Source organism: Dromaius novaehollandiae, chromosome 2 (genome assembly GCF_036370855.1).
Source record: "Dromaius novaehollandiae isolate bDroNov1 chromosome 2, bDroNov1.hap1, whole genome shotgun sequence".
Classification (NCBI taxonomy): Eukaryota; Metazoa; Chordata; class Aves; order Casuariiformes; family Dromaiidae; genus Dromaius; species Dromaius novaehollandiae.
This window is the reverse complement of record NC_088099.1, coordinates 15,570,159-15,582,402: the sequence shown is the minus strand read 5'-3', so window position 1 is coordinate 15,582,402 and position 12,244 is coordinate 15,570,159. Positions and strand designations below refer to the sequence as shown.

The following is a 12,244-nucleotide window of genomic DNA, read 5'->3' as shown; positions in this document are numbered from 1 at the left end:
AAAACCTTCTGTTTCGTGAGTTGATTTTTAAGCAAGTAATTTGGGAAGTCCCAGTTAGCCAGCACTGAAAAAAATTAAAGGAGAAAAGAAACGCTGCACACGTTCACTAGGACTACAGCCTTCCCCTCTGTACTTCTCTGCTACTGAACCTCAAATCTACCCAGGATACCGAGCTTCATACTTTGGGTGGCCTAATCTTTGTTTGTACAAAGTAAGTGAGAATATGGCCATTTGACACTTGTTACATTTGCTTGTATGACCAACATCTCTTTTTTTTTTTTTTTTTTGAATGTTGGTCTCTTATCAGCAACTACTTTCAAATGCTATCAAAGAACAGATTACAATTACTTTTCACGAATACTAACATATTGTGGTTTTAAAATTAACAATTCAAGCATTGTTCCATATGATACCACAATATCCCGCAAACATTTAATCTCCCACAACATTGTGGGGAGCAGGAGGGGAAAGCAAGGAGTTTCAAAAGAGCTCTCAATCTTCTTGATGGCAGAAGAAAAATTGTTAATTTACTTATTTTTACTAGAAAAATCAGGGCTTTGTGCAGGGTCTAAGTGAATTACTACAAGTTTGTGATATTTAGCACAGACTGAAGGTCCCTGTAGGTCCATGAATACATGAATCCCTTAATCACATTTATTATGCCCATTTACATCAAACAAAGGCACCATGGTAAAGAAAAAACCCCAAACACGATACCTACCCATTACCTATACTTGCTTATGTATATTTGTGAGAAATAAAAAAGGAACATAAAAAGTAAAATGCTTACAGTATCCCTAAAAACCCAAAGCACACCAAGCTCAGACAGTAGAAAATTACAAGGAAAAAAAATAAACAAAAACAAAGAGTAGCATCTCTGACCACAACCAGATTAAAACAAAACTACGCAGTGCAGAATTTGGTATTTTTGTAAAAAGGTTACTTGATACATTCTAACCATACATCAGTTCTTTGACAATTTTCCACAGTTTTATATTAATTTATACTGAACCATTTGATAAACATGGTTCATCTCAAATGCCTGACTGTTCCCTTTTGGGACACCTCAATTTCTTCCGATTAACATCAAAAAAACCAAGTGTGGCTGATCACCCCTCAAAAGTCACTCTTATTTTTTCCTCTGGCATTTTTCTTTTGTCAAACTAACTGATGGAAAACCATGAGCAGAACTAAAACCAAAACTGACAAAACCTTTGACACAGGCAGGGTTTGAAAAATGCACCTAGCAGCTCTCAGGCCAGTTGCCACCTGAACAAACTGTATTTGTTTAATAATCACTGCAGAAATTATGCCAGAGGCTGCACCAGGCCAGTTGCACAAACCTAGCCTTACTAGTAAGGAAAGCCACCCTGCAAACAGGATTTCAGTATGTGTGATCGATTTTGGCTGAATCCAGTTCCCCTAGACAAGATGGACTTTTCAGACATCTCTCATAATTGCAAATGGGAGATTTATTTGGGGTAGGAGGCAGATTGTTCACTTTTCCCCCCTCCCCCCAACAAACACAACTTGCAAAAAAAAAATTGGTCACATTTCAGAAAAAAACTCAAAGAGCAGAAAGATTTCCCATACACAGTGCATAGATCAACCCTAAGCACAGTCTGTCACATTAATAACTTATTCTTATTTATGCAATTGCTCTTGATTTATGAACTCTAATCAAAGGCAACTGCATCCACAATTAACTGCAGTAGCTAGAGTAACTGGGCATGGTATCCGTATGTTTTTTAATATTCTTTAAGTTTTACAGGGAGGAGAACCTTACTATTACCTCGATCATTTTCCATTCTCACCCTTCTATCTATTCAATCTAAATAATATCAAGTCAGAAAAATTCAAACTGAGGTCAATTTCTCAAGTGACTTGGCTGTGGTACTCTGCAAGCATAATCCCATACCGTCCTGTCATCATCACATAGGTATGTCAGAAACACTCTCCATGCAGATCACTTATTGCTAATCATCAACTGAAAATCATGAGAAAGCAAGAGGTAATCTTAGACTGGCTGACAATTCACTTCTTATACGCTTCAAGTAGCTCCGCTGAAGAAATTGCTGTCAGCGCATAAAGTAGCCACGCTCATTTTTGCAGCATGAGAAACAATGTTCCTCCTCCAAGAATGAAAACCATCAGCTTAATTAAAATATTCTGAATAATCTTCCACCAGATACGGGTTTTTTCCATAACACTATAGTCATGGTTAAGCAGATTTCAGTGTCAGCTTGATACCAGCTGCCAGGCCCTACATGCATGTGCGCACACATGCCTTTACTCTTTCAGTACACTTTGTCTCTCCATCTCTTTTTGAAGTGAAGATTTGCTCAGTTGCTGCACTAACGTAGAAAGAATCCATCAAACTGCTGTAAAAAAGAGAGTAATAGCTATGAAATTCTGCAATTAGAACCACAGACTTACCATGTTAACCTATAATGAGCACAGGAAACATCACTATACATTTACTTATGAGGCACTGAGGATCCATCTCCTGACTAGCAATGCATCTCCATGGAAAATCTTCAGTGAATTTAAGTTAGAAGTAAGGTTTGATAGTGACTGTATAAAACACCCAAAGAAAAGCCTGTGGACTAGGCTACTGTGTTTTCAACCACAGCGTTTCCATATAGTAGAAACAATCTCAGTAATTACAGCTACCTCAAGTCCATATCAACGGCATATAGCACAACCGCCATATAAATAGCAGTAAATAAAACAACCATGTCATTTAAAACCCATGAACAAGAGCTTTGGGGACATGGGGAAAGTCAAAGTCAGGATGCAACCCTGCAAATGGTCTTTCTAGTAAATACCTCAGCATATTTCAAGAGGAGCTACATTTTGTTTTTTTGTTTCTTCCCACAGCAGGATCACCTCTTTCTTGAGCACACCCATACCACTTGCAACCACACACCATTTTTCTCATGACTAACATATGTTACTCTTGTGTTCACCACAGCAATCTCTTCCATTCTTAGCAGTATTATTGCAATTAATGCAATTTAACAGTTGGAAACGAGTGCAACCCGCTGCCACGTGCTCACCCCTCATAGTCACAGTTAGGGAACTGAAGATATCAACATCATTAGTTTTATCAGTGTTGTAACACTGAAGTCCTGCAAACACTTCTCGTCTGAACAGTCCAATGAAGCATTTAGCACAGCCCCAAGCAGTTACAATTTACTGATGCCCTTAACCCAAAAGAAACATCCAGCCACTGTCTCATACTTGCACGTAGATTGCCGCCATGCACTTTAGCTGCAGTGTATAAATAAATAAATGCAGGCACGGCCATATCTTAGCAAATCATTTTACTCCTTCTCCAGCCAGTATCACAAGTGTGTTACAAAAGAAATAATAACAATATATTTAGAATTATTTTTCTTCTCCAAAACCCTATTCTTCTGGAATAAAGTAAAGAGGTAGTGGGAATTCTAGTTACCTTTCTTCTCGGAGAAACCTAAGGCTCTCTCACAGAAAAATAATAGTGAAAATTTTCCTGCCAATCATTTCAAGCCAACCAATACAAATCACAATATTCTTTCAGCTACAAAGTGTAATTTCTGAAAGGCAGTATTTGCCAGATCAAATCTTCCACATTAAAAGTTTAAAGAATATCAGAAAGACTGGGGAAAAAAAAGAAAAGTAAATACTCAACTCTTTGAATTGGGTAGAGAAAAGGGAAAGGAAGACTGATTAAAACTTCACTAAACAACTTCCCTATTGTCCTAATAAGCAGGTTGATGAAAAAGAAGTTTTCAGCAATAACTAGAAAGTGCGAAAAGAAAAAAAATAAAAGAGCAGAAAGCGCACGCACCCCCCGCACGGCCGCGGAAGGCAGCTGCCCGCACACCCGCAGACGTCTCAACATGGGGCTGGCAGAGGCCGACCCAGGCGGCGGCAGGGATCCGCGCTGCCCAGCGCCGGGCCAGGCGCCCGGTCCCGCTCCGGCGGGGCGCCCCGGGCCTCCCCCGCCGCTCCCCCGCCCTCCCGGCGCCGGGGCCGGGCCGGGCCGAGCCGAGCCGGCGCCCCCCGCGCGGAGCCGAGCCTGGGCGGCCGGGCGCTCCCCTCTCCACTCCGCCCCGCACCGCACCGCCCCGCTCCGCTCCGCGGCGACTCCCAGCACCGCTCGCCGAGCGCGGCCGCGAGCTGCCCCGGCGGCAGCGCCGTCGCGTCCCGCCCCGTCCCGTCCCGTCGCGTCCCGCCCGGGCCTGGCGCGGCCGGGAAGCCTGGAGCTGGATTTCCAGCCTCCGCGGCAGCCCCCGCCCGGCCCGCGGCCGCGGGGCACAGCCCGGCGCGCCGCCCCTCCGGCCGCCGCGAACAAAGGGCCGCGGCCCGCCAGGGCCCCGCGCCCGCGGGCAGCCGCGCCGGGGCCGCCGGGGCCGCGCTCGCCCCGCCGCCCCGCGGCACCTCCCGCCCCTGCGGCTCCCCGCGGCGGCGCCGGCACACGCGCCCCCCCGGCCCCAGCCCCGCGGCGCCGGGACAGCGCGGAGCTCCGCTCCGCTCCGCTCCCCTCCTCTCCTCTCCTCTTCTCTCGCCTCCCGCCCCCTCGGCGCGGCACCGCTCCGCTCCGGGAAGCGCCATATTGATCGCGGCGCCGCTCCCGCGCCCCTCACCTTGGCGATCGCCTTCTTGTACCGGGTCACCGCTTGCTGGATGAGGCTGAAAACTTTCATGTTCCCGTCCCCGCAGGGCACCACCACCCGCGTCCGCCCGAAGCACACGGTGACTTTCATCCTGCGCGGCCGGGGGGCTCCCGGCTCCCTCCGGCCCCGCGCAGCCTTCCTCCTCCTCCTCCTCCTCCTCTCCGCCCTCCGCCACGGCCGCCCCCCGGCGGGGCGCGGCGCTCACCCCGGCCGCCGCCGCGGGCCGCCTGCCTGGGCGCCCGGCGCGGGCAGCGCAGCGCGGTCGCTGCTCCTCGGCGGGCCGGGCCGGGCCGCGCCGCTCACATGCCGCGGCGATGCCGCTGCCTGCGGCCACCTGCTCGGCGCCTGCCCCGGCGCGCGGCGGCGGCGGGCGGGGCGCGGCGCTGCCTCCCCGCTCCGGAGGCGCGGGGCACTGCAGCGGGGCGGGGGCAGCCCGCAGCCCGGCCCCGGGGAGCCCTGCGCCGCCCGCGCCGGCCCTGGGGACGGGGACGGGGCGGCCGGGCCGGGCGCGTTGGTGGCCCGGGGGGGTTGGTGACCAGGGGAGTTGGTGGCTGCGGAAAGTTGGTGGCCGGGGGAGTTGGTGGCCCGTGGGAGTTGCTGGCCCAGGGGCGTTGGTGTCTGGGGGAAGTTGGTGGCCAGGGGGGGTTGAAGGCCAGGTGGTTTGGTGGCCAGGGGAGTTGGCGGCCTGGAGGGCTTGGGGGCTAGGGCAGAGTTGGTGGCCAGGGGGTTAGTGGCCACAGGGGAGGGGGTTTGGTGGCCAGGGGAAGTTCATGGCCAGGGCTGTTGGTGCCCCAGGGGTTTGGTGGCCGGGGGGAGTTGGTGGCTCGGTGGGATTGGGGGAGCTGGTGGCCAAGGGTGTTGGTGCCCCAGGGGTTTGGTGGCTAAGGGGGGTGGTTGGTGGCTGGAGGTGCTGGTGGACCGGGGATTCGGTGGTCTGGAGATTTGGTGACTGGGGGGGTTTGGTGGCCTGGACTTGATGGTCGGGAGGAGAGGGGGTTGGTGGCCGAGGGAGTTTGGTGGTCAGGAGGAGTTTGGTGTCCCGGGTCGTTCATGGGTGGCCACAGGGTTTGGTGGCTGGGGAGGGGGCGGTTGGTGGCCTGGTTGGGGCTGGTGCTTGTCAGGGAGATCAGGCAGGGAGTGCTAGCAAAGAGCAGAGGCGCAGCTGTCAGGGCTTGGAGCACCGTGGTGGCGTGTGGCAATAGTGGGACCCAGGCAGCCTTTCCCCCCTCCCGTGGGTGGTCAGCACAAGGCTGGTTGGTGAAATAAGATGTGAGCACTCTTGGGTCACATACCCGCTTCTGTACAGGCAGATACATAGGCCAAGGCCATCGCTGTGGGGCAGAACATGTAGCACAAAGGCCTCTTCCTTTGCTTTGCCCTGTCCCTTGGCTGTGGATGTGCCAGTTCCTGATGCCGAGCTGGCACGAAGAACTGCAAAATCCTCAGCCCTCGCCCCCACTTTGTCTGCACAGAGGAAGAGCAGGCCCAGCTTGCTTTCTCTGTTTCAGGGAGCTAGCTACCTGCTACAACTCTTCTTCAAAAATATGGCTACAAACAAACTGGGTTGTTAAATCACAGAGGATGTGTGTTGCTGGAAACATAAGCTCTCCCTTCTGATGTTTTGGGAAAGCCACCATACACACACAAAACCAGATGGTCTTCCTGGTCCTTTGGGTTTCTGTTAATGCAAAAGAACCAACACAGTGCTACAGGAGAAAACTGATGCATCATCAGTAACATCAGCATCAATAAAATCGCTGAGTAATTTCCTGCCCAAAGCCATCAGAAGTCAAAAGGTTTTACAAGTATCACTCTCAGATTTCATGGACATGGATTTCACTGAGGACAATGGAGTTGCACAGTTCATTGGACATTTAATATGGCCTGACAACATGTTTCTCTGGGTTATAAATGGTGGAAGAATTCAAATTAACTGCAGAGTAAAGGCAGGGTTTGGAGGACAGGGAAAAATGTCAAGGAAAAAATGCTTTTATATTTTCCTTAACTGAACTTGTTTAGGGTACCACAAACATGAAGTTAAAGTAAGCTTTACAGGATATAGCATTGATGTCCTTCTACCACTACACACAGCACCTTAGCACTTGTCCTGTGGTGCTTCCAACCCTGCTGGGCATGATGACGGGACTCACTTGTCCCAGAACAGCCCTTGTCCCCGCTGGCTGTCCACTTCCTGAGGACACACAACCACATCTCTAGTACAAATATGAATTTCAAACCTGGTACAAATGGCAAAAGAGTCTACCATTTAGTAGGACCACAGCCAAGGGGCAGAATTAATGGTATTCTTAAGACATTGAAGGTGACACTATTGCCCAGTTAAGTCAATGGTAATTTGAGAATGGCACCCCTTTGCATGCTAATTAGCAGTTTCAAATTAAGAAAGGAGAGGAGGCAGCTAATACTGGTTTGGTCACATATGGGTTTCTGGGCCAATTCCATTGAAATCTATAGAATTTTTCCCACAGATCGCAATTTTGGAAAGCTTTAGATGCTCACATGATCGCAGATGACACAGTCCACCCACTGACCTGGAAAATTATGCTTTGTTTAGATAATCATAATTTGCTAATTTTTTTCCACTACCAGTCTGAATTGATCTGAAGGAGTAATATAGATCAGGCTCTGAATGCTGTGTGAAGAACAATATGTGTGCCCGTTCAGGCAGGTAGCAAGCACACCTGCCGCAGGGTAATATTTTATCACCTCTGCAATGTTTCACTCCTGCAGTACTGGAAGGTGGTATATAGGAGCTCAGAAAGGCAGAAATGAAATAAAACTGGAGTAAACAGCTCATGTCTTAAACAGCAGAACACACTACACATTTTTATGGTCATAGCTTATCAAATTAATTATTGGAAAATGTTGAAAATTTCCATTAACCTGCTACTTCTGTACTTTCTAGGTGATCATAAAAGCTGTTGGGAACATACCAAGAGAATAAAAGAGTTACCATCCTTGGTTTAACAGACATCATCTGAGAAACTTGCAGAAACAGCTATAAAAATGTGAATTCAACAGAGACTCTACTAAGCAACTCTGTCTGTAATAAGTAATTTTACGGTGGCAGCATAGATTTTGTAACATTGAAGGTGTTATTTTGGTTGTCCTTTGCATTTATCTATTGAAACATAATGTTGCATATCAGTAACTGTATCTATTAATAGTAAGTTTTACAGCACTGTGGTACAGTTGCCGGTCAACAGCAATTGTTTCACTGTTCAGACACTGCTACAGGTTTTTCATGTTTTTCTGTGATTTAATTCTTGCTCTTAACTGTCTTTAGCAAGTTTCTTGGCACTTTTCCCAGCCTTTTTAATAGTCTCCTGGAAAATAACATAAAAACAGTTTAGAAAGGAATATTAACAGTTTTTCTATTAAACGTTCAAAGTTGGAAAACTTAGTAGTGAACTAAAAAGAAAACAAGTTTGTCCTGAGATCTGATTTAAAGCTAAAATTTAAAGGCTCTTGCATGAATAGCGATCGCACTAAAGCAAACAAGGTCCCTTGAGATTTCACTTCTTTTTTGACTAGACACACACACATGCACACACACACATGCTATACACACAGAGTTTTGAAAAAATCTCTAATGGAATTTAGCAAGGATAGTGTTTATTGATGTCATATAAGGAAGAATGAGCTTAAACAAACAAAAGTAACAAGTCTGTGAGAGTGTCCAAGGTCTAATTATATAAGATAAATCAAGTATAAAACATTATTATGAGAGATTATGAGAAAAGGATTATACTAATCAGGCAAAAAATTGGCAAGAGTTGCTGGTTTAGAAAATTACAAGTACTTTCCATGTACTTAATTAGAAGATATCATGTTGCGGTATGAGTGGCATAAATATAGTCTTGGGTGTTGAGGTTTTCAGGGCTAATATACCCTAGAACTTGGTGATCTGTTTATTAACTGGTAAATTGTTGGAACATTTCCCTTTTGAGGCAATTATCTCTCTGGCAGAAAGAAGCAGGTGATAGCATGTGGGATGGAGAGAACCAGAGCTTGATTACTAATGATTAACTTTACAGTTCTGTTTAAAACGGCCACCAGGTTGAGACCTCTTCTGCAAACACTACAAACACATGCAGAGCGGGACTCTTGCCCCAAAGAGATTCACTTATTGCAACCCAATGCAGATTACCAAAAGTAGGATTTATCTGAATGTCAAAGGTATGCCAGCAGTGGGATGTTGCTGATTTCTAGGACTATTTCACAGTTTATTCTACATTTATGCTCTATACTGAAGAATTATGTGTGCAGAATTAGTAGCCTCTTTATGCATTACAGATATTCCCTGGTCTAACAAGAAAACATAAATTTAATTTCCAGTATGTTTGAAGCTCCTGCAATTTTAATTATAGATTTTTTTTCTAACCTAAGCAGAGTTAATTCAGAACTGTGGAAAGACCAGTGTCAAACTGAAGTGCTGTATTATTACTCAAAGAATCAGTGTTGAAAAAAGGTTATCTAAATTATCTGGAAGTCAGAGTCAAAGAAAAAGTTGGGGTAGCTAAGTTATATGATACAGAAAAAAAAAAAAAAAACCCAAACTTTAGCATCTGATGTGAGTTCAAAGTGCTATTTTCAAAAATGACTTAGGGAATACTACAAAACACTACTAAGTTTTGATGTTTAAGATACTGACCTGTCTTAACTCTCCTCCTGCCCAATTATTAGGTAAAACTTTAACTTTTTACATTTACTTCTTACTCTGAATGTCTAAAATTATAAAATTAAATATACATATGACTATTTGGAGATCTGTCTATGGATAATTTTTTAATTACAGGAGTAATTGGGTTGACATCTCTGTCTTTATACTTTGTGATTTTTTTTTTTCCAAATACTTATGCTATGTCCACAAAGGAACAAGGGAATAGTTTCTAAAATCTTGTTTTATGCATGAGACAATCATTAAGGCTTGTTAGGTAATTGTGGCTGCATCTGGCCTGGAAAAAATGAGGTTGGATAAAAAATTATTTTCTACAACTTTGCAAAAGAGGCTGGGATTTGGAGAATGGGAAGTCCTCAAATCACTAAAAAAAGAAAAAATCACAAAAATAGGCATGTATTAATGTCAGACTTAGGAGATTCAGACACACCATTTTGGAAGACAAGAACTTTGAGTGTAATAACTTTCTTTGAGTGGAATCAGCAAAGAAATAAATTATAGCAAAGAAGAATCCCCAGTTTTAAGGAAAAGCCACGAGACTGTTGACCTTTCTCAGTACTCCAGTCTGTGCCTCAGGTGTGTCCAAGTAATGAAAAGGTGGTTAGGATTAGAAAATAAGTATAGGTGAATTTCCTACTTTTTTGTCTGGATCCATACTGATCTTATGCTACTTCTAAAAAGAATTATATAAAAGTGTATTTGATAGTTTTCTTACTAGGTTTTTGGTAGTTTTTAGCCATCATCAAATGGTCTAAACTGAAGTGTTTTCTTTAACATATAGCAAGTAATCCTTGCATTGTACTGAGAATGGTGAAGGCCTGAGCTAGAATATTGAGTCTATTTTTGGCGTGGACATTTGGATATAATCCACCAGAAGGGAAGTAGAATGGTTAGAAGTCAAAAAAAAAAAAAAAAAAAAAAAAAAAAAAAAAAAGATTATCTGCACAGAAAGTGTGAAGATACCAGGGGTCTAGAGGGGGACATTGCTGGGAGATATGAGAACAATTTTCGCATATGCTCAGGGTGCTGCAGACCCAAGGGAAATACTGTGTTCTCCATACCCACTGGCATTAGAACAGAAGTAATGGTCTTAAATTGTAAGAGAGGTTATACTATGAAAAGATTTTCAATGATAAAGGTAGTGATGCATTATGGAGGCTGCAGAGTCTCAGTTATTGAAGATCTGGTGGACAGACCAGAAGACCTCAAACCCTCTTCTGGTCCTGTGTGCTCTGTGATAAAAATATTTTGTTTGGTTTAAGAAGAGGTGCAATTGTTATATATGCCAGCTGTGTAATAAGGTAGAACAATTTACAGAAAACTTGAATATCATAACTGATTCAGAGAAGTTTTGGAGGTAAATAGCTACTATAGCTACAGAACTATGAATAGTAATAGGTAAACTATGCAAGCAGCTAGCTTTACCAAGCACCAAAGGGTTGAGTAAGACACATTCAGTATCTCCGTGGCCAAAATAGAAAAAGGATAAAAGCACATACATGTGTATGTTATAATGAACTTGAAATGTATATAAAAGATAACATAAGTTGCAAAATCAAGCATTTGACAGTAAAGAAATGCCAGGTTTAAGGTGAAATATGCAGTCTTAACTCTGCTACCTTGTGCATCCAGGCACTGCTGTGGGAATGACAGGGATCCAGCACTGAGGAGAGAAGGATAGTACTGTAATAAATATAAACAAAGCAGAAAACCTAACCTAGCATTAAGCCTGGCATTAACAGACCAAATACTCTTTCTGACTGTTTGACTTTGTGGCCCCAGTAATACATCCTTTTGCTACTGAAGCCACAGCAATGACTACGTTAGCTGCTGAAAGGAGGGCAGAAAAGGCAATGGCACCTATCCGAGGGAAGCGGCGTGCTAGTGCATTTGCTCTGGGGATATGAGCTCGGTTTTCCAGAATGTCCACGTTCAGTTATGGTTTCAGCAAGCTGACTTTATCTTTCCAGAGGAATGCAGAAGAAAGAAGGGGAATAGTGACTGTCAGCAGCTTAGATCAGAAAATCTGAATGGAATTTCACAGGACAAAGAAAAGGACTTTTATAGATTAGGATTTTTATCCCTTACCAACGGGCAGCTCCAAAGAGTCAATCATGAGAGTTTCTCAACAACTACAAAACTAAAAAAAAAAATGCAATATTTTTCAGCATGGAAAATACTAGGCAGTCTAGCTAGAGGGGTCATTGCTGCCTCTCCCTATAATACTGAGCACAAACATATATCATTAGAAGAGGTAAGTTATTAACAACTTTTCAGTTATCCAGCTATTATCATTAAAACCTGTGAAAATAAAACTCTTAAAATAGTAAAACTTTGAGGACTTGTGTTATGAACACCACAAGAAATCAAGATGAATGCGGCTAGTTTACTGAAGACTAAAATACTGGGCACTTGCAGAAGAAATGATTTTAAGGCCCTAAGATGTTCACCTTCATTTTGTTTTAAGGATTTAAAAAATTCGGTGCTTTCATAAAAATATAAAAAGTTACTCAATCTTAGGGATTTTCATTTACAAATGCTACTTGGAGACATTTTGTCTCTGCTGAGAATTTAGTGCATGTTTTTGCTCTCCTTTCCTTCTTTCTGGTTGTCCAGAAGTTTACTCATTGCTTTTTCTTCCAGCTTTTCAGTTATTGATAAAGTTCCTGGCAGAGATTTCCAAACGCAGAAGCCTAGGACAGGCTTCTAGCAACTAAAAAGGCTTATGGAGACTTCTCCCTGACTTGTGGGGCTTTGCAGCAGCCGTGAGGGCCTTATCTGCCCTACTCAAATAATGAATAAACAATATCAGAACAGACCTGCAGTACTGGCCTCTGTCACATGCTAGCCAGAGCTGGAACTAATTCAGATCCTGTCAGAGGAA

At 44.4% G+C, this 12,244-nt stretch overlaps 1 protein-coding gene across 12 annotated transcripts in view; it reads right to left on the bottom strand.

The window, feature by feature from the left end:
* PARD3 (par-3 family cell polarity regulator) overlaps window positions 1-4,848 on the bottom strand; it is a 465,794-nt gene extending 460,946 nt beyond the window's left edge. For 11 of the 12 annotated variants that reach the window (XM_064505791.1, XM_064505797.1, XM_064505794.1 and 8 more), the window contains exon 1: window positions 4,632-4,848. In XM_064505791.1, the coding sequence (XP_064361861.1) occupies window positions 4,632-4,751 (120 nt within the window). In that variant the 5' untranslated portion in view covers window positions 4,752-4,848. Of the gene's footprint in view, window positions 1-3,832; window positions 3,957-4,631 lie in introns of those variants that run through there. The other variant, XM_026101608.2, reaches the window with a different exon arrangement.
* Between the last annotated feature and the right edge of the window lie 7,396 nt (window positions 4,849-12,244).